The 27,067-nt window shown below is 45.2% G+C and overlaps 2 protein-coding genes across 2 annotated transcripts; both read right to left on the bottom strand.

The window, feature by feature from the left end:
* Nucleotides 1-11,629: 11,629 nt before the first annotated feature.
* On the bottom strand, nt 11,630-15,405 carry LOC124101383 (olfactory receptor 13C7-like). Its single transcript, XM_046457375.2, has one exon. The coding sequence runs from the start codon at nt 14,779-14,781 to the stop codon at nt 13,795-13,797; it is 987 nt and encodes a 328-aa protein (XP_046313331.1). The 5' UTR covers nt 14,782-15,405; the 3' UTR covers nt 11,630-13,794.
* A 7,423-nt stretch (nt 15,406-22,828) lies between these two features.
* LOC124101263 (olfactory receptor 13J1) lies at nt 22,829-23,767 on the bottom strand. The gene has a single exon (XM_046457136.1). The coding sequence runs from the start codon at nt 23,765-23,767 to the stop codon at nt 22,829-22,831; it is 939 nt and encodes a 312-aa protein (XP_046313092.1).
* Between the last annotated feature and the right edge of the window lie 3,300 nt (nt 23,768-27,067).

Genomic DNA, 27,067 nt, shown 5'->3' with positions numbered 1-27,067 from the left:
TGATTCATAGTATATGGAGTAATAATTTTATTGGGAGAAATTCCAAACACTCCCTTTGCTGCTTTTATTCCTTTGAGTATTAATTGTCCTACAGCCTCAGGATACCTAGTAAGAATAGTGTTAGGAGAATAAGATAAATGTATCCATAATAATGGACCTTCTTGCCAAAATACTCCTGTAGGAATATTTTTTGTTGGTAGTACAATAAATAATAAAGGCAAACTTATATCAATTCTATCCAAATGCATATTTTCCATATATGTTTCAATGATTTTTAATGCCTTTCTTGCTTCAGGCGTTAACATTCGGGGTGAATTTGGATCTGATGGACCTTTTAGGATATCAAATAAAGGTCCCAACTCTCCTGTTGGTATACCTAAATACGGCCTTATCCAATTTATGTCTCCTAATAACTTTTGAAAGTCATTAAGTGATTTGAGTTGATCTACTCGTATTTGAATTTTTGGTGGACGGACCATGGTTGAGGATAATAGAACTCCTAAATAATTAATTGGAAATTTAATTGTACTTTATCTATTGCTATCTCTAGATTATAATTTTTTAATAAGTTTGTAAGTGTGGCGTAACATTCTAGCAATGTGTTTTTATCTTTGTGTGCTAATAATACATCATCCATATAGTGAAATATTTGTAGTTCAGGATTTTGATTTCTAAGTGGCTGGATTACTTTGTTAACATAAATTTGACACATAGTTGGGCTGTTAGCCATCCCTTGAGGGAGTACTTTCCATTCATATCTCTGATCAGGACCTTCATGATTCAGTGCAGGGATAGTAAATGCAAAACGTGGACAATCCTCAGGATGAATTGGAATTGAAAAAAAAAACAATCTTTAATATCTATAACTAAAACATACCAGGTTTTTGGCAAAGCAGACAACTGAGGAATCCCTGATTGAGCAGGTCCCATAATAACCATCTCATTATTAATGGCTCTTAAATCTTGCAATAATCTCCATTTACCAGATTTCTTTTTGATGACAAAAATGGGAGTATTATGGGGAGATACAGAAGGTTGTATATGTCCTTCTGCTAATTGTTGTTTGACCAGGTCATGGGCTGCTTGTATCTTTTCTTTAGTCAGGGGCCACTGAGGAACCCATACTGGTCTTTCTGATTTCCAAGTAATTTTTATTGTCTCAGTGGCCCTTTCTGAAAATCCAACCCATGTCTGTCTGTTCCTTGATCTATTTGTATTGGTGCTGCTATACCTTGTTCTTGTTTTTCTAATCTTTTTCCTTTCCTAAAACCTTGTCTAGTCATAATAGTGGGTGCATTTTGGTTGATGTTATTTGTTAATGTCAAACCTAATTGATCTAGGACATCTCGTCCCCATCAATTTACGGGAAGATGATCCAATACATATGGCTGTATAGTTCCTTCACATCCTTCAGGATCCTTCCAATCTAATACCATTGCACTTCTATGGGGATTAGTCGCCACTCCTAGGCCTCGAAGCGTTTGAGTGGCTTGTTGTAATGGCCAATGTTTTGGCCATTCTTGACGAGAGATGATGCTAAGGTCTGCGCCTGTATCCAGTAGTCCATTAAATTCATGTCCTTGAATATTTAGTTTTAGCATGGGGCGAGAATCTAAATTTAAAGAAAGCATAGCCCAATCTACACCTGTGGAGCCTAATCCCTTGGAACCTCTTTCTACAGTACGACTGGAAAATTTATCATGTAGGCTGGGTATTATTAGTAACTGTGCTATTCTATCTCCTGGTGAAATTACTGATATACCCTTTGGAGAACTGGCTATAATTTTTATTTCACCTTCATAATTGGGATCAATTACCCCAGGACTTATCATAAGTCCTTTTAGAGTAGAAGAGCTGCGTCCCAATAATAAGCCTACTGTTCCTTTGGGAAGAGGTCCTTTTACCCCTGTGGGAATGATTTGAACTCCCATTTCTGGAGTTAGTACTGCTCTGGCGGAGGCACAGATGTCCAACCCTCCGCTCCCTCTGGTTTGTCTGATGAGGGATCTGATGGACAATGTGTCCTGGGCACTACCCTGATGGGGTTGCTGGGTTCCTCCAGTGCTCCGTATATTTGTGGTTTGGGGCCCCAGAGCATTGGGCCCCCCTGTCCATTTTTTGGCAATGGAGACCGATGCCTTTCTCCACGATATCGTGGATAAACACCTGTTCCTTGTTCATTTTTTGATAATGGAGTACCCTCTATGGTGATTTGAGAATGGCATTCATTAGCCCAATGTCTCCCTCTATGGCATCGTGGGCAAATACCTGGTATTCTACTCCTTTGATACCTAGTTTTGTTAAACCCTCCTCCTATGGGGCAATTCCTTTTAAAATGTCCTGTTTGTTCACAATTGTAGCATGTTCTTGGCCTGGCATCTAAAGCCTGTTTTACTGCAGCTGCCACAATTTGCCCTTGTTCATTAATGTCTCTGGCATCTAAAGCCTCTTTTACTGCAGCTGCCACAACTTGCTCTTGTTCATTAATGTCTCTACATAATTTAATATATGTGTTTAAATCTTCATGTTTCCATGGTCTAATGATATCTCTGCACCAACGATTCGCTTGCTCATAAGCCAGGTGTTTTAGTAATGGCATTGCTTGTTCTGTATTCCCAAAAACTCTGGTAGCTGTTTGAATAAGCCTATCTACAAATTCAGCATAAGGTTCATTAGCTCCTTGTATTACCTTAGATAATTGACCTTGTATACCTCCATGTCCTTGTAAAGTCTTCCATGCCTTAATTGCATCTACAGCAATTTGTGCATATACACCAGGATCATATGCAATTTGTTGCTGCTGATCCTCATAAGGTCCCTTTCCTAACAACATATCTAGATTTCTCTGAGGATAACCAGCTGCTGCATTTCACCTAGCCGTCTCCTTGCAAAATTCCTCATTGGCAACCTTCCATAACAGGTATTGTCCTCCATTTAGCACAGCTTTACACATATTAGCCCAATCTGCTGGCGTCATGTTCAAGTTGTTAATGGATTCGACCATGCTTACAGTGAAGGGTGCTTGAAGACCATAGGTTGTTACAGCCTCTTTTAGCTGCTTCACTGTTTTGAAATTTAAAACATGGTAAACTCGCTGCCCTCCTGCCTCAAATACAGGGCATGTTAATATTTGAGATCTTGTCTCAGGATCCCAACTATCAACTGCGGGGGTTGGGGGCCTCCCAGCATATGGAGGTGGCCTTGTTAGTTGGACACTTACGTCCTCTGGTGATAGAAAGGTGTTAGTAGCAGTCTCCTGTTGTAACTTTCCCCCTGATGGCTTTTTCTGCTTTACACTTTCTTTCTCTGCCTGACTAGCTTGAGAGGCCTTCTCTTTTACTTGAATTTTTTCCTCTGTCTGACTAACTTGAGAGACCTTCTCTTTTACTTGAATCAATATGTCTTCTCCTTCCTCTACCTTTGTCTGAACTGAAGGCTTTGGACTAAGCAAACAAGATACCAATGTCCACAATGGCAATGTGCCAACTGGCAGAGTCCCTGGGCTTTTCTTTTCTATTCTTTTTAAGTCTTCACCATGATGGTTCCATTGTGATATATTTAACAACTCCTCCTTAAAAAGCCATGGGCTACATTTTTGTATTGTATCAACGTATGCCCTGACTATTCTTGATTTTACTGAGATGCCTCCTTCCTCTAACAATTTACTTAACACTCTTTCAGTTTGTTTTTTACTAATTTCTGATCCCATATTTCTACTATAATACAACCCAACAAGATAACGCCTAACAAAACTGAAACAGAGTGAAACAAAATTGGAACAACACAAAATCATTATAATAGCCTCCTGAAATGTCCATCCGTCCTTTCTCCCTATCTGTTCCTCAGATGTGAGCGGTTTTTCTTCCACCCTACACATCTCCAGGGACAGGCAACTTAAAACAAAAGTGAAACAAAATAACAAAAGAAGAATCTTAAAATGGCTACCCATCCTCTCGCCCTGCCCTCAGGGGCGAGCAGTTTACCTTATCACTTACCCTCAGTCGCTTCCCGTGCGAGCCACCAAATGCCGCAGTCTGGCTGGGCACAATCAGGAGCCACTTGTCAAAAGAAACTAACTTTATTTTTAGAACCACACAGGCCAAACAACACAGCCTCTCAGGAAAAACCCTCAGAGCCCCAACTGCCACCACCGGCTTCCCACAAGCCTCTCTCTCCAACACAAGCCTCTCTCCACCTCCCACAATCCTCCTGCTCTTGAGGCCGATTGGCTGGGTCACATGGGCGGAGCCAAAAAAGTCCCCCAATGAGCAGCCCCGTGGTCTGAAAGGGCAGGGAAACAGCCCAATGAGCATCACCGCAGAGGAGCCAATCAGCTAGATGTTGCTGGGGCCGCTGTGAGCCAATCATCAGCCGGCAGCTGGAAGTTTGCTGGCAGCTGGAAGTTTGCTGGGGCCCCTTCGGCTGTGGCTCTCAACAGTACCCCAATAGAGGTAGATATAGAGGTACAATAGAATTGCTGGTCACAGGATTTATCCCTGGTCAAGAGAACCAAGAGACTCACTTGTGGGCTTCCTAGTTGCTTTTTGGGATAAGTGAGATTGGCAGGGATACCAGGCAAGTAGGCACACCTGGAGCTCATCTAGCCTTGGCGTGGCCAGTTGTTGACTAGCTTTAGAAAGGCAGGAAGGAGGCTGAGGTTTGTTCCCAGCAGCCTCCATTGCTGTGCCAAGCTGGTCTCAAGGCCTTCTTGGAATAGGACAGTGTTAAAATTCACAGGAGGGAGCTCTCATGTCCCCAAAGCCCAATAGTGTTGTCAGCACACGAGAGCTGTTTTAGGGGTCAGGTGGCTACTACAAGCTGGTGCCTGTGCCTGGTGCTAAGAGTACGCCAGACACAGTCTTGTCTTCTGCCTTCCTGGAGCTTACAAGCATTCTCTGGATCTCAGCAAGCATCCATTCCTTCCCTGGCTTTAGACCTCTGACATTGTTCATGAGTCTAGGGTGTAAAGATCACTGTCAAACCTGGGAAGAAGTCCTGGGAGGGTGATGTCTCTGCTCCATGTGTGCTTACAACATGACCTATGTTTATTTCAAATTCTGACACATGTTTTCAGACAGGGGATAGTGGAAACCACTGGGTGTGCCTCTCTCTCCTCACCCTGGCCTCTGATCAAAGACCCAGAGGGAGAGGTGCAGGCATTTGAGGCTTCTGGCAGCAGGCTCTGCTCCTGCCCTCCTGTCTCACTTCCACAGCACACCTCATGCACACCTGTTCCAACCTGGTCAGACTATTGCTATTGCTGGGACAAAGGCTGCTGGACTGTCCCTTGTTGTCCACTTATTCTTCCAGGCTGAGTTTACACTGTGCATTTTGTGTGTCACCCTCTCTGATGGCACAAGGTAGAACTGACCATCCCATCAGTTGATGGTTGTCCAGTTTTAGCACAGGTTAATTTCATTGTGCCTTGAATTCTGGCAAGATTGCTGATTCCCTCTCTCTGACTAGATTGTTGAATATGAGAAATTGGAGAGAAAGTGCTGTGTTTGGTTTATCACTGTCACCCTCCAATTGCCCTGTACCAAGGAGTATCAGTGGTTGCCATTCTAATGCAAGTGACCATTTATTGAGCTCTAATGCTGCCATTCTTCCAAAAATCTTGATCCCAGTGTCTCACCTTGAGATCACCCTCTCCCTTTTCATTCTACCCCCAAAAGAAAAATACGAACATTTGGAAGAAATGCTCTGTGTGCCAGTTCCACCTGGAGGGACAGTCTTTGTTTCTGGAGCACCAGATCAGGAGCATGGTGGGTTTCCTAGCAACTTAAGGGTCAGGTCATAGCATATTCCTGTCTAGTAGAAACAGCCATAAAGAAGGAGTTTGTGTATAGAAAATGTGATACTTTTCAGATGAGCAACAGCTTTGACTATTACATGGGCAAAGGATGTGACTTTGGGGAGAACCAGTAAGGATGGGCTTGGTTTTGCTGCTGTAATGCAAAGATGTATAATTTTTTTAAAAATTATTTTTGTAGTTGTAATTGACAGCATGCCTATATTTTTTTTCATTTTTATGCAGTGCTAAGGATCTAACCCAGTGCCTCACACATTCTAGGCAAGTGCTCTGCCACTGAGCTACAGCCCCAGCCCCCAGAGATGCATAATGTTTATGAATTAACATGAAGAGGTTTCTTGCCTTCTCATGCTGCATGTCCATTGTGGGTTTCAGGGGCCTGTCCACACAGTCCCTGGTGGATGGAAGCTCTACAATGTGGGCTTTACAGTTATGTGGCCAGGGAATGACACCTGGAATATCTTCCACCAACAGTGAAATGCTCTGACACAGAAGTGACATACTTCACATGTGCCCACAACACACTAACTCTGACTATTTGTAACGTATGTCCAGAATGAAGGAAGCCATCGCTATTACTGAGCAGCTCCTCTCTGGGTGTTTTTTTTTTTTTTTTTCAGTACATTCCAAATGCTATTCTAGCATCTCTCTGCCAATTTCACACACTCTGTCATATCTCTGTATCGGATTCTCAGAGCAATAAAACACTGAGTGGCTCTGAAAGTAATGGTCTAGTTTCACTTCACAATTTTATAATTTCTTTGTATTCGGTGATGCATGGAAGGAGCCCTGGAGTGGGAATGTGGGGCCCAAGTTAGATTCTTGGCCTTTGTTCTAGCTTCTGACTTGATTGAGCTCCTCTTCCTGAGAAATGAGCTGGTCAATTATGTGACCTATGGACTCTGTGGTCTTGCCAACATTTTTTTCTGAATCTTTCTAGAATCCTTCAACTCTGCGGTCAAAGAGACTAGGGTTCCTTGGTAAGTTGATATCACATGATTCTCATTGGCTGGTAAACCTAACTTTACCCACTTAATGCTTATTTTAGGCTTCACACATATTTTAAAAGAGAGGAAGGGGCATCACAAACAGGAAGCTTCAGGTCCAGCTTTCGAAATGCCTGAATCTGGGGTTCCTGGATCAGCATGTCATGTTGTATGGCAGAGAAGTTGGCATGGGCTTGAATTCAAACTGACTGGGTGTCCAGACCCTGTCATTTGCTACAGGTTCTCCACCCAGGTTCCTTACCTGTAACAGGAGGTAGTGGTATATCCTTGTTGGGCGAGTATCAGCTGGGGATCAGTGAGCTTAAGTAGAACTCTTACTGCAGAGTCTGGCCTGGGGTCAATGTGGATCCAGTGGTGGATGATATTATTATTATTATTATTATTATTATTATTATTTCTCCTTCTCCAAGCAAATATTCTGACTTTGAGATATTTCAAAAAGCTTTTTGTCCTACTCACTGGCTTGTGACAGAATTGTGTGCAGAGAGCTGGAGCCAGGTGAACTGCTCTGAGGTTCGAGAGAGCCATGGAAGAAGTGCTGAATTCATTACGAGCAGCTTCACTAGGCTGGGGTGGGCCAGGCTGAGGGGCCCCAAGGACTAGAGACCTAGTCCCCTGACACACAGACAGCCTGCTTGTCTCTTGCTCCCAGGGACCTGGTAGTCCCTGCCCAATTTAAAGTTCACACTCTCCAACCATACAAAATTTCAGGTTAGGCAACTAAGGGGCCTGGGCTTCAGAAACTCAGGTCCATTTTGCTATCTCTGGAGTGCCTTGCTGGATTGAGTGGGCACAGGAGAGACACTAGGAGAGCACAGGCATGGGCAATCTTCCTTTATTCCTTTGTTCCTTCATTCGTTTGTTCTTCTTTCTGGACTCGGACTTGAACCCAGGGATGATTAATCAGAGTGACCTCCCCAGTCCATTCCATTTCTTAAAATTTTGAGACAGGATCTCCTTAAGTTGCTGAGGCTGTTCTCCTGCTTCAGGAGTCTCTGGGATTGCAGTCATGTACAACTGCATCTGCATGTTCTTGTATTCTCACAGGAAATTTTGGAAGGCAGAAGGGATCTCTCTTTGTCTCTGGACAAAGTGTGGGTAAGTCTGGATCTCAGGGTCCTGAGATACTTGGTCCTGAGGCATCATGGGACATGGCAATGTAATATAAAATCCCAGCTCAAAGGAGTACATTTTGAAAGAGATTTCTAGATGTTTTTGTTGTTGTTGAGATTGGAGTCTCACTATGTTATGCAGACTTATCTAGAATTCCTGAGATCAAAAGATCTTCCTGCTTTAACCTTCTAAGTAGCTTGGGTTACTGTATGTGCCACCACACTCAGCAAGATTTGTGTTGGAATCCCCTGAACTCTCATTATGGAATTTCCATGATTCCTTTCCTGAGTTTTCCCACTCCTCCTTACCCAAAAATGTTCATATCACATACAAGCATCTTATATATTATAATTTTTCCATAATTTTGATTGGTGAATCAGCATCTTGGATATCAGGAAATAAGAAAAGTGAATATACTAATGTGATTTCCCCCCAAGTAGGCTTTCTGCCCCACCAAGATTCTGCATCTAGGGATCTTGTCATCTCATCTGTTCTTGGCATCTTGTGACATAGAGTGCCTGCCCATGAGTACTGCAGGAATCTTAGAGGGATTCAGACTGTCCTCATGTCTTGGCAACAAGAATACCACAGAAACCACTGGTGCCTCCCTGCTGTCCAGCATTACTATATCAGACATATGTCCACATTATAAAAACCTACTTGTCATCTGGGAGAAAGTAGAGGACCAATGTGCTGAAACTGAGAGTCCTACCCCCTGACTCCCCAGCCCGGTCCCTGGTTGAGGAAGCATGGGCTACCACCATGCTACAGAGACAGGCCTTGATCCTTTAAGCTGCATGAGAAGAACATAGTCCAGTTTTTCTTGGTTGGGTCTCTTTTCAGGCCTGCTCTGATAGTGGCTCACTCTATTTTTATATTAGACACTGTCTCCCCTTCTCATTGCCAGATGCCCTCCATACTGTTGCTCACCAAATCCTATAGAAACAGCTGTTCCACCAGCCCACTCTTGGCTACATGCAGGTGGAATGTGATTCACAACTGGTATGAGTGCTTCAGTGTGTCAGGAGCCTGGAGCGTGTGGGGAGAGCATATTCAGTCCCCTGGACTTTGCACAAGCATCTGGGCATTGGTTCCAGAGTGTTCTAGGCTGGCTGACACTTCCTTTTCTGGATACAATGGCATATTGACTTGAAAACAAAAGACCTTCTCTCTAGTTGGAGTGCTGGAAGAGACTCCAGTGCCTAGCACCACAAAGAGAGCTCCTACTTTCTTAAACCAGGCAAGAAGCAAGAGAGTAAGGAAGAGCTTCTGGCTTTAGGTGTTGGCTGGAATCCTTCTCTGACTCCTATTCTTTTATTACTTGGGCCAAAATGAGAGGTCCTAGTCATTCAGTTTCCAGGGAAGTTTCCCTATAGTCTCTCCTTTCCCATTCTTTCAGGAGTTTAGACTTGTTTTATCCTGCAGCTGTGTTTATTTGAGGAAGCATTGGTCATGTTGCATTGACAGTACCAAGACAGTAGCTGACAGTCAGGGTCCCTGTCTTAAAATCTAGGACACTGGACTTCTGGGACTGGTAAACAGGTTCCTATCCAGGGCCAAGGAACAGATAGCAGGTTTATAATCAGTGCTTACAAACATAAAACTTGTTGAAAAACTCCTAAACAGGCCACAAACTTGCAGTTGATTTTGTGTATAGCCAAAGGGTTTGAATAATGATAACAGCAAAATGATGTCTACTGAACATGTGCTGTGTCAGACACTGCTAATTTAGTCCTCATATTAACACTGTATTTGGGTTCTCTAAAGGAATAGGATCCATAGAATATATATTATATATATTAAATGTAACATATGAATATATAAAGAGAGTGTGTGTATATACATACATATTTATGCATATATATGTGTATATATATATATATATATATATATATATATATGCATGTATATATGTATGAATTTAAAGGTGGATTTATTAGTTTGGCTCACATCATCAAGGCTGTATTGTCCCACAATGACTGTCTGTAAGCTGGAGAGCCAGAGAAACCAAGAAGGATCTGAATCCCTCTGGCCAAGAAGCTGGAGTCTCAGGGTAAGAGGGACCAACGATGTAGTCATGGCTCTATGCTGAAGACTTGGAAGCCTCCTGAAGGGTCACTGGAGGTGATTCCAGGATGAAAGGCTGAAGAAGCCAGTCTGATGTCCATGGGTGATGGGCAAAGCAACAGACACACCTGCTCTCATAGAAGAGAGCCTGCAGGTACTGTGTGGCTTCCTCTTCTGCTTTTGTTCCATCTGTAGGACCATGCTGCTCACTTTCAGCTTGCTGTCCCCCATGCCAGTTGTCTCTGGAAACACCCTCTCTGACTCTGTTGGAAATATGCTTTATTAGTTAACTAATCATCTCTCCATCTAATCAAGAGGATACTCAGATTTACTATCACAAATCCTGTAATAAAATGCATAAAGTTAGATTCTTATAATTTTTTTTGTAGATTAAAGAAAGTTACATAGTTTGCCTAAGGGAAGAAGTGAATGGTAGAGCTTAGATTCTTACTCAGTTTGACTCCATGTCCCTTAAACTATGATATACCCACAGCAGTGAGTGTTGATCAATTTCTATTATGACTGTAGTTTTTCAGAAGTGTTGGAGTATGGAAACACATCACCTTAAGTTAGAGGTTCTTCCTAAATTCTTGCATAGTTTTCCCCCCTTTTTGTGGTGCTAGAAACCTTGGGCTTCCTGCATGGTAAGCAAGTGCTCTCTCTACCACTGAGACACATTCCCAGCTCTTCCCAAAATTCTTAAAAGAGCCAATCAGGAGATCAAACATATAACCACACCAAATATAAAAATCCATCAGGAAGGGGATACCCAACCATGCCGTCATGCAATGCTTATTCATAATGTCCGATACTTCACAATGCTACTCCAGTCCTTATAATCACATCTGAGAAGGCCCAGTTAGAGCCCACATTTTGGGCTGTGCACACTTTTTTGCTGATTTGCTGACATACTGGAAGCAAGCCCACTTTTTTATTACTTGTTCTGTTCCTCAAAGCCTCAAGAATAATTCTCAGTGACCCTTAACAAATCCCAAAAGTGTTTCCAAAGAAAATGGAATGAGGAAACAAAAAATAAGAGAGTGACATTAAGTTCCATTTTATCCTTAGTGTGAATATACCAAGGTTTGCATGGTTTAAATAGATTTGCATTTTAAATTTGACATTCTCTTGTGCCTGGATACCTTATTTTGGGTCCTCAGATGACCTATGTAGTTACATTATAAAACTGTAAATTTTCTCAGGGGGAAAGGAAAAAAACAATTCCAAAGAAGGTGAACGATTTGGATTAGAATTATATTAACATAATCCAGCTTGGAGTGAAAATTTATTTTGTTAAATTCCCCAAATTTTCTGTTTCATTTCTGTCACTTCTTTTCATTATTGTTGACAAGAGAAATACCAGTCTAAAAATTAACCCACACAATCCAGTAAAACAATTTCCTTGAATGGCAATTTTAATGAACTCTACCCCTGTGGATTTTCTATGACCTTCAACAATCACTTTGACTTTTTAATATGCTTAGAGGATGATCGGCTATAGAATATTAATGAGAAGAATCTCACAATTCTCTCTACTCCAGATATTACTGGCATGGATACGGGGATCCCCAGAAATTTCCGGGCCCAGGTTCTTGATGTTCAAACAAAGAATTGATCCAGACCTATGAAGTTGACAAGCAAAGCAAAGGTTTATTGGAAGTAAAAGCATACACTCTGGGAGAACATAGTGGGCTGAGCTGCAAAGTAGCTCAAGGTTCTGACTAAACAGTGGAGTTCACTTTTATTGGGCTGTGATAATTTTACCTACCCCTTTTCCCCTGGGTGGATTGGGGTTGATTGGAACCTTGATTGACAGTTTACTTTAGTGTAATTTTTTCTTTACTGGCTATGTGTAAATTTATTTTTCCTTGGGAAATGCACACAGGGGGAACAAACCACAATATTAATGATATGTTAACTAGCAACAGGTGAATTTTAGGTCAGTCCCTCAGATTATTGCACATACACAACCAAGATCTGGAACTTTCACATTAGGGGCTTGAATTCCCCCTTGTGGCCATCTAGCTTCCTCCGTTAGTTGCAATATAACCCAGTTTTCCTTCAAAGAAAAGTGATTCAGACAGTGTATTAGGTGGGTTAAAAGCTTGGGGGTGTTACCTACATTTCTGTCTTTGCTATCTATCCCTTTTTATGCTCTAAATCCTACTTAACACTGAGAATGTTAAGTAGACGATCAGATGATTTCCCCAAATCTCCACACTCCAGAAACAATATCTAGATTTTCTCACAGTCTTTGTTCAGCATAGAATATTTCATAGGAGAAAGTCAGTTCTCAGTGATTCCCCTGGGTGTGTCTTCAATATTTGCTGATTTGGCTTTGCCTCCCCACCCCCATGCTCTGTATCCTGCCTTATCAAAGATAGAAGGATTTAATACAAGTCCCTTTTCCAGAAACTTTTGGTCATTTCCTTCCTTCTATACACTTGAAAATATGGTTTAGGAGCAAGTACCTCATTAAACCTGAAAGGTGAAATGTTTGAAAAAACACCCCAAATCCTAAATGAATTCTGGGTAACTTAGTGGACTATAGTACTTGTGTCTGGTCTTTGAAGCAGAGAATAAGTGATGTCTTCTGTACTGTTTTAGAATGGTGCCATTCCTGAAGATGGTGCCATCACTTGGGGGTTGGGGATGATTTCCGATTTGGACATGTTGAGTGTGAGGTGCCTGTGGGATCCCTGGTGGGAAGAATACCACCATAAGACAGAGCCAGGCCTAACAGCCAAGCAGGTCAGCAGCCCTTGGCTGTCTCCTGACTTGTCTCACAGGAGACAGCCCAAGGTCCAGAGCAGCCCTGCCTGCATCGAGGACAAGACTGTGGCCATCAGTACTGCTGCTCCCTTCACCTGTCTGTACATAGCCACGCCAGGACCCCTGTCCACCTGCCACTGCTTGGAGATACTCAGCACCACTGGACTCAGTGCTCAAAGCTTCTGGGTAACAAGTCAGTTCAGGAAATCTGCTGTAGAGAAAGCCCTCCCAAAGCTACAGCAGTAGGTGAGACCTGGTGGCAGGCTGCCCCCAAGGAGCTCTGATGATGAGGAAATGTCACAAGTCAGGATGAGACAGGTAAAGTGAAAGGTGCTGTAGGATATAAAGGGGACAATCTCAAAGTGCATCAGAGAAGAATGCATGAAAGAGATGGTGTCTGAGCTGGCTTTGAAAACTCATCCCAGTGTGACTGAGAACAGCAGGAGCAAAGACCTGGAGGTGGGGGCAGTGCAGAGGATGTAGTGATTGGCTGGCCTGTGTGGAGGGGGAAGTGGAAGTCAGGCTGAAGAAGCAGATGCTGCCAGACTCTGGGGGCCTTGAAGACTCAGCAAGGATTTGGACTTAATGCTGTGGTGATGGGGAGCCATGAAGGGTCTCGATCAAAAGAGTGATGGATCAATTGGGGCTAGACTTCAATGGCAGAACCACTATGAGGAATGTGAGGAATTTCTTTTAGAGACTAGAGGGACAGAGCCTTGGGAGCAGCTGGAGACACCAATGAAAGTTGGTACCTCTGTGTCTTGTGGTGGGCCTGAAGGTGCTCCAGGACCCTGGAATGACAGTCTGGAAGAAGGTGGGTGTGAAGGGAGAGAAAGGACACCTTCTCTTCTCGTTTTGTAATGGTGCCCAGCCATGTTACAGATGGGTCCTGTGGTGGGGGTGAGGGGTGGATAAAAGGAAGCAGAGCAGAACCCCAGCCAAGCCCTTATGGACCTGGGGCATAAGTGAGAAATCTGTTGGTTTTAAGCCACTTAATTAATGATTCCATTACCACAAGATAGGCTAGCTCATGTTGACTGACAGAGTTGGAGGGCAACAGTAAACGTGGGAGAATTTTCTAGTGAGCAGACCTCCCCCAAGCAGAGCTGTGACAGCTGCTTTCACCTCTGCATTTCTTAGGCTGTAGATGATGGGGTTCAGTGAGGGTGTCACGGCGGCATAAAACAGTGTGATAATCTTATCCACATTGGGGTTCTTTGCCTTAGGCTTGAGGTACATGAAGGAGATGGTCCCATAGAAAATCACCACCACTGTGAGGTGTGCAGAGCAGGTGGAGAAGGCTTTGCGCCGGCCTGAAGCAGAGGGAACCCGAAAGATGGCAGCCAGGATGAAAATGTAGGAGAGGCAGATGAGCAGGAGAGGGGTCACTGTCAGGATGGTTGTAGCCACCATCAATACCAGGGCATTAAGGGATATGTCCCCACAGGCGAGTTTCAGCACTGCTAAAATCTCACAGAAGAAGTGGTTGATGACATTGTGGCCACAGAAGGGGAGGCGCCAGATCAGGATGGACTGTAGCAGTGAGTTGACAAAGCCTGTCCCCCAGCTCAGCGCTGCCATCTGCATGCACATCTGTCCAGTCATGAGCTCTGTGTACCTGAGTGGGTGGCAGATAGCCACATAACGGTCATAGGCCATCGCAGCCAGGAGCAAGCATTCTGTAGCACCCAAAGCCAGGGTCAAGTACATCTGCAGGGCACAGGCTGGGAAGGAGATGGTACTTCTGGTTTGTAGGAAGTTGGTGAGCATGAGAGGTATGAAGGAGGAGGTGCCACAGATGTCTATGAGGGAGAGGTTGCTGAGAAAGAAGTACATGGGGTTGTGCAGGTGGGGGTCCAGCATGATCAGCACCATGAGGAGGGAGTTCCCCAGCAGATTCATGCAGTAGATGCCCAGGCAAAGCACAAACAGGACCACCTCTAGGTCATGGTGCCCATGGAGCCCCAGCAGGACATAGTCCATCACGGCTGTCTGGTTTGTCTCCTCCATCTCATCCTCTTTGCTCTTTAACCACAGAGCTTTTGGAAAGAAGCTCTTGCTGGTGTGGGGACCAAGGGTGGTAGATGTGTGACTTGCAGTGTATCAGCCTCCCTCTCTGGAACCGAGTTTTATCATCTGTACAAGGAGAGAGTTGCTGGCCTTCAGGCCTGCAGCTGGCCCTCCCAGCTTGCAGTTCTTCCCACCTTATCTAGGGGGCGATGTGATGCATCTCAGCCTCCTGGACTACTTACTGTCTGTTCTTGTCTGAAGCTCTCAGAGGAGAATCTTTGACATATTTTGTGGTTTTTAATCCAAAGTACTCTAACCTTTTAAAGTAAGCATTTTTTCTTCGTTATGACTTCTTATGACTGAATTATGTCCTCAGCATTACGGATTTCTTCATTTGCTGATTCATTCAGTCTGTGTTAGGTATTGTTTCAGGTGCTGAGTCTACATCAGTAAGAAAAATAAGATCAATAAATTTTATCCCATCCCTCTTGCTGGCTGTCTTCTTTGACTGAGGTGAGATTATCTCTGAGAAGCAGGTGTGTGATAGATGATCATGAAGGTGTCCCTCTGGGCCCTGAGGATGGTACATTTTGCCTTCATAGGATGTGTAAATCCGATAATGGTCCTGTCTCCTTAAGGAATCATAAACCATTTATTGTGGGTTTTTTTTTTTTTTTTTGAAAAGACACACATAAACATATATACCCCAGTGGAGCTGCTGGTCACAGGATTTAACCTTGGTCATGAGATACAAGTGACTCACTTGTGTGTCTCTGTTGGGGCAAGCCCAAAATGGCTGTTTTTGGGCCCTCCTGCTGAGATTTCCAGGGCTGGGAACTGGCAATTTTATGTTTAGTCGATTCTAGAAACATTCTGATTCTGCTTGTATACTCAAAGTCATAAACCTTAATTTGTGTCCATGTGCCCCCTTAGGTAGCCTCTTGGCAGTGTGCTTTCTTTATCTGTCCTTCATATAAAAGGCCTATGGAAAAGACTTGGGGGTTCAGGGGGCAAAATGAGGGCTGAAACTGAAGATGGAGGCAGGAGGCTTTGCATCTTGTAAATCGTTCCACCTGCCGAGCCCAGAACTTTTTTCCTGGATCAGAGCCCCTGCACCACAGCATCCATATTACTTTTTAGGATAAGTGAGATTGGCAGAGCTGTCAGTCAAGCAGGGGACACCAGGAGCTAATCTGGCCTTGGTGTGGCCAGTTGTTGACTAGCTTTAGAAAAGGGAATTGTGGGCAGGGACTGCTTGCTGCTAGGCAGCCTTCACTGCTATGCCAAGCTTGGTGTCAAGCTCTCCTTGGGGAAAGGACAGCGTCAATATTCACAGGAGGGAGCCTATATGTCCCCAAAGCATAATAGTGTTGTTAGGACAGAAAAACTGTCTTATGGGTCAGGTGGCCCCTGGTGTGAAGGAAAAATAGGAGGTGAGGTTGAACTTTGATTGTTCAGTAGATATAACGCATCCCCGCCCCCCCGCCCCACTCTTGGTTTGTCTGTAAAGTCAGACAAACTAGGACAGAGATAGAGCCTGTCTTTCATTTTGGGCTGGAATATTTTCTCATTGCTCCTGCTTAATCATATCTGCCGTTTGTATGGGCCCCATGCTCCAGTGAACCATGTCTTTCCCAACTCTATATTACTTTGCCCAAGATTGAGGCATGTCCTCCCTTCTTGCCAGTGGGGGCCTCCCTGCTCATTTTTCAGAGACCAGCTCTGGATCTCCTCTTCTTTTCTCTGTTCCTTGCAGAGTTACCTGCTGCCTTCTTGTTGACTCATAGCCATCCTTTTATATTACTATGTGGCAGGTGATTTGCCTGCCTTCCCTAGCACACCTTGAGGGCAGAACAATATGCCCTTCCTTCCTGCACTACCCATACCTGGTGCTGCCTAGAGCAGGCACTCAATAGGTTTGAATGCCTGTTTAAGAAATCCCCCAGATGGTCTCCTTGTTTCGGCACGTAGTAGCTGTATGATATTACCAAGACTCACTGCCTCTGAAACTGCTTTCCCTTTGAAAATCGGAGATCTGTGCAGCACAGAGGAGACACACATGGACATGCTTGTAAGCCACCCAGGGTGGTACAGCCACATATTACTGGGGCTCCAGATGGAAGATTGAAACTTCAACCACAGGCACCTGCTTGGTCTGTACTTGTCACCTCTCAAGACAAGGGCTCCGTGGAGGGCTGATGCAGGTTTTCCTTTCTTTAACCTGAATTAAGGTGCTTGTTAAGGGACAGTTTCTGTAATCTGCAATTTACATGGCAGTTGCTCAATCTGGGTCAGTAATTCCCCTTAAATTATCCATATGAACATTTGAAGGCAGAGTTCCTTGGGCTTAGATTGGCACAAAGATAAAGAAATGCCCAGTGTGCTGTGTCCTTCATTTCCTACTTGACTAATAGTCACTGGGCAAGTACTACGAGCTGGTGCCTATGCCAGGTACTGAGAATACAGCAGAAATAGTCATGTCTTCTACCCTCCTGGAGTTTATATTCATTTATTCACTCTCTAGGTCCCAGCAACCTTGGACACATCTCTTTCCTCCTTTGCTTTAGACCTCCAGTATTGTCCATGAGTCTGGGGTATAAAGACAATTGTCAAATCTGAAATCTGGAAAGAAGCCATGGGAGGGCTCTGTCTCAGCTCTGTGTGCACTTACAACAGACCTATGTTCATTTCAAATTCTGACATTTTTTTTTTTCAGGCAGAGGAAGGTGGTAATTCCCTGAGTCTGCATCTCTCTCCTCACTCTGGTCTCTTACCAAAGACCCAAGAGGGAGAGGTGCAGGCATTTGAGGCTTCTGGCAAGACTGTGGCCTGCCCTCTTGCCTCACTTCCACACCACCCGTCACACACACCTGCTTGGCCAGACTACTGCCATTGCTGGGACAAAGGCTGCTAGACGGTCAGGGGCTCATGCATGCTAGGCCAGTGTTCTACTTCTAGCTACGTCTCCATCTCCTGCTTAGTTTGTGGTGTGGTCTTAATTTTTGTGCTATACTGTCTCCACTGGTCACTTGGCCAGGTGGCAGGAGGGGAGCAGACATTGACCTCTTACCCTTAGACCCTTTGTTGTCTACTTATTCTTATAGGCTGAGTTCACCCTGCACTTTCTGCATGCAGCTCACTCTGATGGCTCTGAAGGACTGTCCACCCAAACTACAGGATGGTTGCCCTGCATTAACACAGATTAATTTCATTGTGCCTTGAATTCTGGCTAGATTGCTGATTCTCTCTGACTAGACTGTTGAATAATGAGCAATTGAAGCAAAAGTGCTGTGTCTGGTTCATCACTGTCACCCTCCAAGTGACCTGCCCAGGAGTATCAGTGATTGCCATTCTAATGGAACTAAGCATTCATTGAAATCCAGAGCTGCTATTCGTCCCAAAATCTCATCCCAATGTCTCACCTTGGGACTAACACTCCTTACCCGCTTCCCTGTCCATCACACTCTTCAATAGAATGATGCCACCATTGTGATTGCTGGGAGATGAGCCTTGTGATCCAGGCTCCTGCCTGTGGGAAGAGTTGCTCTTTCTGGAGAGCTACATCAGGGGCATGGTGAGTTTCCTTGCAGCTTAAGGGTCAGAGTATGGCACATTCCTGGCAAATAAAAACAGCCCAAAGAAAGGAGTCTGAGTATAGAAAAGCCAATGTTGCAGGTGCCCAACAGCTTTGACTACAACCCAGGCAAAGGATAGGACTTTGGGGAGAACTGGTTAGGATGGCTCGGTTATGCTGTGCTAATGCACAGGTTCATATTTTTTATGACTCAACATGACAGAGGTTTTTTGCCTTCTCATGCTGTATGTCCACTGTGGGTTTCAGGGGCCTATCCTCAGAGACCCTGGTGGATGGAGGCTCCACCATCAAAAGCTTTACCAGTTATTATGGCCAGGGAATGACACCTGGAGCATCTTCCACCAGCAGTGAAATGCTGTGACACATTTCACACCTGCCCACAATACCCTGGCCCAAAGTATTCTTAACACATGCCTAGAGCAGCTGAGCAGCCCCTCTGCCTTTGGGTGCCATGTTGTTTTACCGTATATTCCAGGGCATCTCTCCGCCAATGTCACACACTCTGTCATCTTCCAGAAGACTAGATTCACAGAATGATCAGACACTGAATGGCTCTGAAAGTAATGGTTTCAGTTCACTTCACAATTTTATACCTCTTGAATGGTGGGGTGAGCATGAAATGAGCCCTAGAGTGGGTGGATGGAGCCCAGGTTTGATTGTTGGCCTTTGTTCCTGTTCTGCAGTCTGACTGGATCCAGCTCCTCTTTCTGAGAAATGAGCTGGTCAGTTAGGTGACCTCTGGACTCTGTAACCTTGCAAACATTTAGTCAGACTCTCTAGAATCCTCCAATCCTGAGGTCAGAGAAACTAGAGTTCCTTTGTAAGGAAAATATCACATGAATCTCATTGGCTGGTAAATCTAACTTTACCCTCTTAATGCTTATTTTAGGCTTCACAGATCATTTTAAAATAAAGGCAAAGGCATCACAGGCAGGAAGCTTTAGGTCCAGCTTTTTATTTATTTATTTTAATTGGTACTTGGATTTGAATCCAGAGGCACTTTACCACTGAGCCACATCCCCAGCCCTTTTTATTATTTTTAAAATTTTATTTTGAGAGGGTCTCACTAAGTTGCTTAGAGCCTCCCTTAGTTGCTGTGCTTTACAATTAGGGTCCTCCTGCCTCAGCCTCTGGATTGTGCAGATTACAGGTGTGCAATGCCTGCCCAGCACAGGTCCAGATTTTGTAATGCCTGGATCTGGGGTTCCTGTGTCACCACTTCCTCTTGTGTGTCAGAGGTGTTGGGGTGGGCTTTGGAGTCACACTGATTGGGGGTCCCATCCCTGTCACTTGTTAACAGTTTTCTCAATCCAGTTCCTTACCTGTAACAGGAGGTAGTGGCATTTCCTTGTTGGGTGAGTGTCAACTGAGGATCCAGTGAGCTGAAGTAGAGCTCTTCCTGCAGAGCCTGGCCTGGGGTCAATATGCAGCAAGTGGTGGATGATATTATTATTATTCTTGTGTCTCCTTCTCCAAGCAAATATTCTGGCTTTGAAATGTTTTAAAAAGCTTTTGTGAGACTCACACACCAGATGACTGCTCCTCCTAACCACTGGCCTGTGGCAGAATTGTATGCAGAGAGCTGGAGCCAGGTAAGATGACCTGAGGCTTGGGGGAGCCATGGACGAATTGATGAGTTCACTACCAGTAGATGCACTGTTCTGGGGTAGGCCAGGCTGAGGGGCCCCAAGGACTAGCGTCCTGGTCCCCTGCCATGCAGACAGCCTGCTTGCATTTTGTTCTCAGGGACCTGGTAGTCCCTGCCCAATTTAAAGTTCAAACTCTGTAATGACACAAAGTTGCAGGTTGGGTATCTGAGGGACCTAAGTTCCTTTCACTGTCCCTTGAGTGGCTTGCTGGGGTGAAGTGGCCACAGCAAAGAGACTGGACAGAGAATCTGATGATGGTCTCATTGCAGTCCAGCCCCCTGGATATTACAGGTTCTGAGAGTGGGTCTCTCCTTCACCAGGCCTGGTCACCTGGACTGAAGTGGGCTGTCTCCTTCCAGGATTGCTGCAGGACCTGAGTTTATTCAAACCGAAAGAGAATCCATTGCTTCATCATGTGGAGACCAAGAGTGTGTGAGAGGGAGCTTTTCTAGCCAGGATCTACTCAGGCACGTGGGTGTGTACAGGTTTCTTTCTTCCTTGCCTCCCTTCTTCCTGTCCTTTCACCATAAGGGTAAACAAATTCACACAATTCAGATACTGAAAAGCAGACTTTAATAAACAGCAGAAGGTATCTGTTGCCACATTATATTATGATTTGTGATCTGGAATTTTATCAGGAGCATAGGTCAAGGTAAACAACTGGAAGACTATTCGCACTTATTCCATCTGTTTACAGAAGAGTGCTCTTTGATTGCCCTTTGGACACTTGAGTTCAACAGACTCATTCTGTCTCCTTTGTCCCCTCCTGCTCACTCATCTTCCCCATCTCAGGGTTCAGTGGTGGCAAGTCAATGCCCACAGTCAAACCTGAAACTGGCATCAGCCTACAGTCCTCCCTCTCCCTCACCCATATCTGTAATCCCAGAGATTGTATATATATATATAATGTATTTTGTCATGTATTAAATCTCTATTTCCCAAATATCATTGCACATATATAATATATATGTCAATATCCTCCACATATTTCTCAGCCCCACCCTGTCTGCTTCACTGTCTGCCTGGTTCAGCCTCATCAAATGTCTGGAAACTGCTATGTCTTCCTCAATTCCCAGCCCTTGGCTCAGGCCCTATCCTTTGTCCTCTTTTGTAGAGCAAGAAGATCTCCCATTTCTTAAAATAGATTTCTTAATTACTTTCTTTTTCTTTCTGTCTCTTTCTCCCTCCCTTTCTTCATTCTCCCCACCACCCCCCACCACCAGGGACCCTCTATCTTTGAGCTACATTCCCAGTTCTTCTTTCATATTTTCTTTTGAGACAGCATGTTATTAAGTTGCCTGGGCTGTCTTCGAACATATCATCTTCCTTCCTTCTTGTAATATTATTGCAAGAAATAATGTTTTTTAAGTCCAAAGTCATATTCATTTCAGAAATATTGGATGATATTGAAAAGAATAAGGTAACAGTACTTATCTGTAATCCTATCACCCAGAAATTATCTCTTACTATTTTTTCATAGTTTTCCAGAATTTTCTACATACTTTTTTTCCATCGGTTTATGAATGATACTTTTAAAAAATAAATGTATTAAATATGATGTCTTGTGATCTGCTTTTTTTTTCTATTGTATTGTGAACATTTCATCATCAAATTCTTCACAAAATAGGTTTCCTAGCAACTGTATCACATTTCATCACTGAACCTTCACCAGAATTTATTTAAACACACTTCTGTGATTGGGCATGAAGAATAGGATAAATATATCCAATCCTGGAAGGAGACAGTCCACTTCAGTCCAGGTCCCAGGGGTGGGTGATTGATGAAGAGCAAGTTCCCTTAGAGCCAGGTGATGTTTCTAGGTAGGAGTACTGAAAACAGGGGCTGCTGCTGCTGCTACTAAAGTGGGAAGTTCAGGGCTCCAGCTGGGGCAGCTCTGGGTGGTTAGTGTCCCAAGGTCAGACACGTTTGGGGATGTTGGACTTGAGGCATCATTGCTGCATCTACGGTGCCTTCCCAGAGGGGCTAGGCCTTGCCTGTCATCCAACTCCATCTCAGCTCTGCTCATCCTTGAGGACTCAGGCTCTGCCAATATAATGGCTACACCTGTGCTCATTTATATATTTAGAAAACTTGTGAGGGGCCTGGGGTCAGGCAAGACTGGACTCTGGGACAGAGTGGTATCAGACACTCGCTGGTTTTGGAGTAATTACGGGAAACCAAGAGCACAGGAGAGTCACAGTGAAAGGAACAGAGTGGGGTGGCTTCCTGTTTAAGGTGGCATGGGGCTGAGCCTGAAGGGCCAGGCAGTCCATTTATATGTTTAGTGTGTGCTGGGGAGGCTGCCTTATGGGGAGAACCCAAAAAGAGCTCCGAGTTGGGGAGAGCAAGGAAGGGCAAGGCTCACATTTACCTGGTGTGTGGCTGTGAGGTGGGAGACTGTGGGGTGCAAGGCTAGGGAGCTACATCAGGTGGGGTCAGCTGTGAGGGCCTTGAAGAGCACCCCCAGTGTCCTGAAGGCCTATCCCAAGTGTCCATCAGAAGAGTGATATGATCCCATTTGCTCTCTGGATGCCCATATGAGGACAGATTAGAAGGGGGAATAAGACAAAAGTCTTAAGACTAGACAGTAGGTTGTAAAGGCTGAGTGAAAGCCTGAGACCATAGCAAGGCGAGGAGCAAAGGGTGATTTGTGAGCTATTCTGTGGCAGGATTAGTGGGACTTGGTGCTTCCATCCTAGGATGAAGGTACATGTAACCCTGTGCCCTGCCCCACATTGCCATTGGTATACAGGAACCTCACCATGACACCAAGCCCCTCGGCCATGCAGAGCCCTTCCCTTTCTCACCTACGGGCCTTTCTCCTGCCCCACACTGTCCTGACAGCCTCCTTCACCTCCTTGTTCCGTAGGCTGTAGATGACGGGGTTAAGCATGGGTGTCACCACGGCGTAGAGGATTGTAAAGACCTCATCAGAGATGCGGGCCTCCTTGCTCTTGGGTTTCATGTACATGAAGATGACGGTGCCATAGAAAAGCAACACCACAGCCAGGTGTGCTGAGCAGGTGGAGAAGGCTTTGCGGCGGCCGGCAGCTGAGGGTACCCTCAAGATGGTGGCCAGGATTAGCATGTAGGACAGGCAGATAAAGGTCAGGGGCACAGGCAGCAGCAGGATGGCACCCACTAGCAGGAAGGCCTCGCTGACTGACGTGTCACCACAGGCCAACTTCAGCACTGCCAGGATCTCACAGGTGAAGTGACTAACCATGTGGTGGCCACAGAATGGCAGCCTCATGACGATGACTGTTTCAGTCACTGACTTGAGGAGGCAGAGCACCCAGGCAGCCCCCGCCAGCAGCAAGCAGAGCCGGGGGCTCATGAGCATGGGGTACCTGAGTGGTCGGCAAATGGCCAGACAGCGGTCATAGGCCATGATGGCAAGCAGCAGGCACTCTGTGGAGCCCGTAGACAGACTCAGACATATCTGGATGGCACAGCCAATAAAGGAGATGGTCTTCTGAGATGACAGGAGGTGAACCAGCATCAGAGGCACAAAGGTGGATGTGTAGCAGATGTCCAGGATGGAGAGGTTGCCCAGGAAGAAGTACATGGGTGTGTGCAGGCGGGTGTCGAGGATGCTCACTGCCACAATGGCCGTGTTCCCCAGCAGGGTTACCAGGTACATGGCTAAGCAGAGTGGGAAGAGCATATGCTCCAGGACTGGGTAGCCAGAAAATCCCTTCAGGAAGAACTGAGAGACCATGGTCCTGTTGACAGACTCCATGTGAGTAGGCCACACAGCTGGGATGGAAGGAGAGAGGGTACATGTGGTGGGAGCTCACGGAGCCTCTTGTGGGATGGGGTGGATTGCTAGGGTCTTCTGCTCTCAGACACACTCTCTGTGACTTTTGGGCAATCCCCTCACCCTCTGTAGACCTCAGTTTACCTATATGAAAAATGAGGATTCAGAACAGTGATTCCCTAAGAGAGTGTTAATGGAAGTGGGGGGTGGGCAATCTTAAAAATCAAGTTGAGGTCAGGCTGGATTAATGAAAACAAACAAAGCTCTTTATAGGAAGCCTTTGATATGCTAATGTGATTCAGCATCCTCCAAATGCAGTGTAGAACTTGTGCTCTCCAAGCTGATTTGACCCTGGGTACCCATTTCAAAACACTCCTTAATCTGCTGTAGATAAGTGTTCTGTGAACATAGTTTGGGAACCCAGGGGCTGCAACTTGAATGGACACTAGAATCACGTTGTTGACACCACTCCCTCCCAGAGGTTCTGACTGAGTAGGTGTGAGCGATGCTGCTGGCACAGGTACCACACTTGACAACCCCTTGGCTAGATGGTCTCTGAAGATCCTCTTGGTTTTCAGGCAACCTCTGAGCCATTGCTTACGCTGTTCCTATGGTCTGCAATGTCCTTTATCCCTCAGTTGCAGCAGTGGGTCTAGTCTTCAGGTACTGAGGTTTCCATGTACAAATTGTACATTGTGACTTGCTTCAGTGGGGCTGTTGGCCTCTAAGTCTATCAGTGGACACATCCACCTGTCCCCACAGGGCCTGCTTTGTCATTTACTTTGTATGTGTTAGACCTTCAGAATCTGCCTTCATTGTGGGCTTTCTAGCTAAAATTTAACAGACCTCCTGACCTACCCCCAATCCCTATTTCCTCTGGGCCAGAGCCAGGGCTGCTTGTCTGTGTGTACTCTGAGGATGTCCCATGGAAATGCCTTGAGAGGTCAACTTGGCTCTCCCTGGTATAGGTCGGGAAACTGAGGTTGTATGGTCGGTCTCTGGTGAAGTGAATCTCAAATACAGCCCTCCCAACATTATGACCACAACACCATGTTTAGAGGGGACAGTTGCTCCCATCAAACCCCAAACGCCTATGGTTCTAGATGATGGTCCTTCTTCAATGTCCTCCCCACAATCTTCTCACCTGCTAAGCAGCAGTACTCAATCTCTCCTCAATGTTTCAGAGCACCTGGCATGGTGCCTTTGACCCTATGAGACCCTTGGCCAAAGCCTTGGGCCGGGAGGTTCCGCTCTGCCTCACTTGCGTGCAATGTTTTCCTATTTTCATTCTTCCCTTGTTTATTCATTCCAAAATCAAGAAGTAACTGATGAACTATTATGTGCCAGGCATTAGGGGATAAGTCAGGACAAGTATTCTCCCAGGTCACTGAATCCAAATACTTTCCAGGAAGAAATTCCCTCTACTTTCCCAGGTTTGGCCTCACCCTGCTTCTTTTTGCACACCCCTAGTAATGGGAAGCCCATTTCTTCTTTTCTTTTGCTAACACACCACCTGAAGGGTACAGTGGGACTCTCCTGCCTGTCAGGTGACCAGGCAAGGTGGCCCCTGTGAATACTCCTTCCTCTCACATGATAAGTCACCAGGTTCAGAATGTATCCCTATACCCTGAACCTTACCTTGGGGAATTAAGGGCCATTTCTGCAGCAAAAGAGATCTCTGATCTAGTCCTAGGCCTCAGGTGGAAGGTCTGGCCTCAACCAGACTGTGTCTAGAGTTGTCAGGGGGAGTGTGAACTGGGAGGTCACTCTGAGACCCAATAAGGAGTCCTCCCTCTCCTTTGGGCTCCATAGTCTTGCATTTGTACTTTTAGGCTGCTGCTTGCCTCTCTCACTCTCTTTCTGCCTGTTTCCCACTCCTACCAGCCCACTGGGCTGTCATCTCCTCCTTCTCCTCTCTCAGGTTCTAGAGGCCACATTGAGGGTACCAGCTTGGCCACAGCCAACTTCTTCCTGTCTTGTAATGACTTCCAGGGATTGGGATAAACTGAATGGGTAGGTGGCTTCCAAACATGGGTTTCTCCCAGCTTGGATGACACTCTGGCAAAGCTGGGAGGGGTTGTATGGATTAGCTGGACTACCCCCTTGTTGTACATGAAGACCCAGGCCCAGAGAGGGGAAGGTGCTTACACAGAGTAACACAGTGAGTGGGAATGGAAGCCAAGCTCCCAGTTATTCCTCAGAATCTTGACTGCTTCCTCTATCTGCACTTCCCCATTTCCCACTTACCTTCAGGCTCTTTTGGGTCTGTGTCCCTGGTTACCTGGAAGATGTTTCTGAAGGTTTGAGACCAGAGTCTCTGACTAGCCTTAGGGGGTCACAGGTCAATGAAGTTGGGCTGAGCCTCTTCTGTGCAGAGGATTATGGTGGGTATACTTCAGCCAAGATTCCGAAACAGAAAATTTACTCTCATGAAATTCAGTGAAGCATTTGAAAGTTGATTTAATTAAGTGAAGCTTTTAGAATTGAGCAGAATATTCCAAGTGCTTAGATTTTGGTGGTGTTCTCTGAAGTGTGTCAGATACAGTAGAACTCTGGTGGGCTCAGGGCTGAACAGTTTTTGTAGGAAGCAGGAAGTCCCTGGCCTGGGCAGCTTCCAGCTCCATCCTGGCTAACGGACAGCGTGGGGGCGAGCAGCAGGCCAAATGGAGGTGGCACTTTTCAAAGCTCTCTGTGTACCAAGGGACTGCTCAATTCTCAAGGCAATTTATGAGGAGAAGAAGAAATGTGCCCAGTTTAGAAACTTTGGGGGTGCTTCAGGGATGATGTCCCAAAGACCCAATTACACAATCTACTTAGAGATTTTAATTGGCGTGGAAAAGTTGGAGAAAGTGGCTCACGGCCAGGGATCCATCCTCACAGGTCCGTCCCCAGTCAGTGCTGGTCCAGGAGTGTTTACAGAATGAATACATGAATGGAAATATGATCAATTAAATGAATGCATAAGCAATTCTCTATGAACAAATTTAAAAATAAATGAATGAGTAAGTGAAAAAATGATAGGCAGAGTTGCTTTCCTGGGAGTCAGGGGTATGGTCCAGCTCCCATAAGGATCTTACAAAAGTGCAAAATCTGGAGTGAGGCAGGGGAATGACCAGGATGAAGAGACACAGACAGAATTCTATAATATCAGAGCAGGACGTCCCTAAAGGCCATCCTGTCTGATATTCACTATACAAACCGGAGACTGCCCTTGAGAGGTGCAGGAACCAGCTCAGCATCATCAATGAGGCAGAAGTACTGTTCATTCTGACGCTGATTTGC

This window comes from Marmota monax, unplaced genomic scaffold (genome assembly GCF_021218885.2).
Source record: "Marmota monax isolate L192 unplaced genomic scaffold, Marmota_monax_Labrador192_F-V1.1 WCK01_AAM20220418_F8-fsc00069, whole genome shotgun sequence".
Taxonomy (NCBI): Eukaryota; Metazoa; Chordata; class Mammalia; order Rodentia; family Sciuridae; genus Marmota; species Marmota monax.
Note: the sequence above shows the minus strand (reverse complement) of the source record. Positions and strands in the feature narration are given on the sequence as shown.

Bases quoted from the DNA above. Each gene is read 5' to 3' on its own strand.
- LOC124101383 (XM_046457375.2), bottom strand. From the start codon at position 14,781: ATGGAGGAGACAAACCAGACAGCCGTGATGGACTATGTCCTGCTGGGG.
- LOC124101263 (XM_046457136.1), bottom strand. From the start codon at position 23,767: ATGGAGTCTGTCAACAGGACCATGGTCTCTCAGTTCTTCCTGAAGGGA.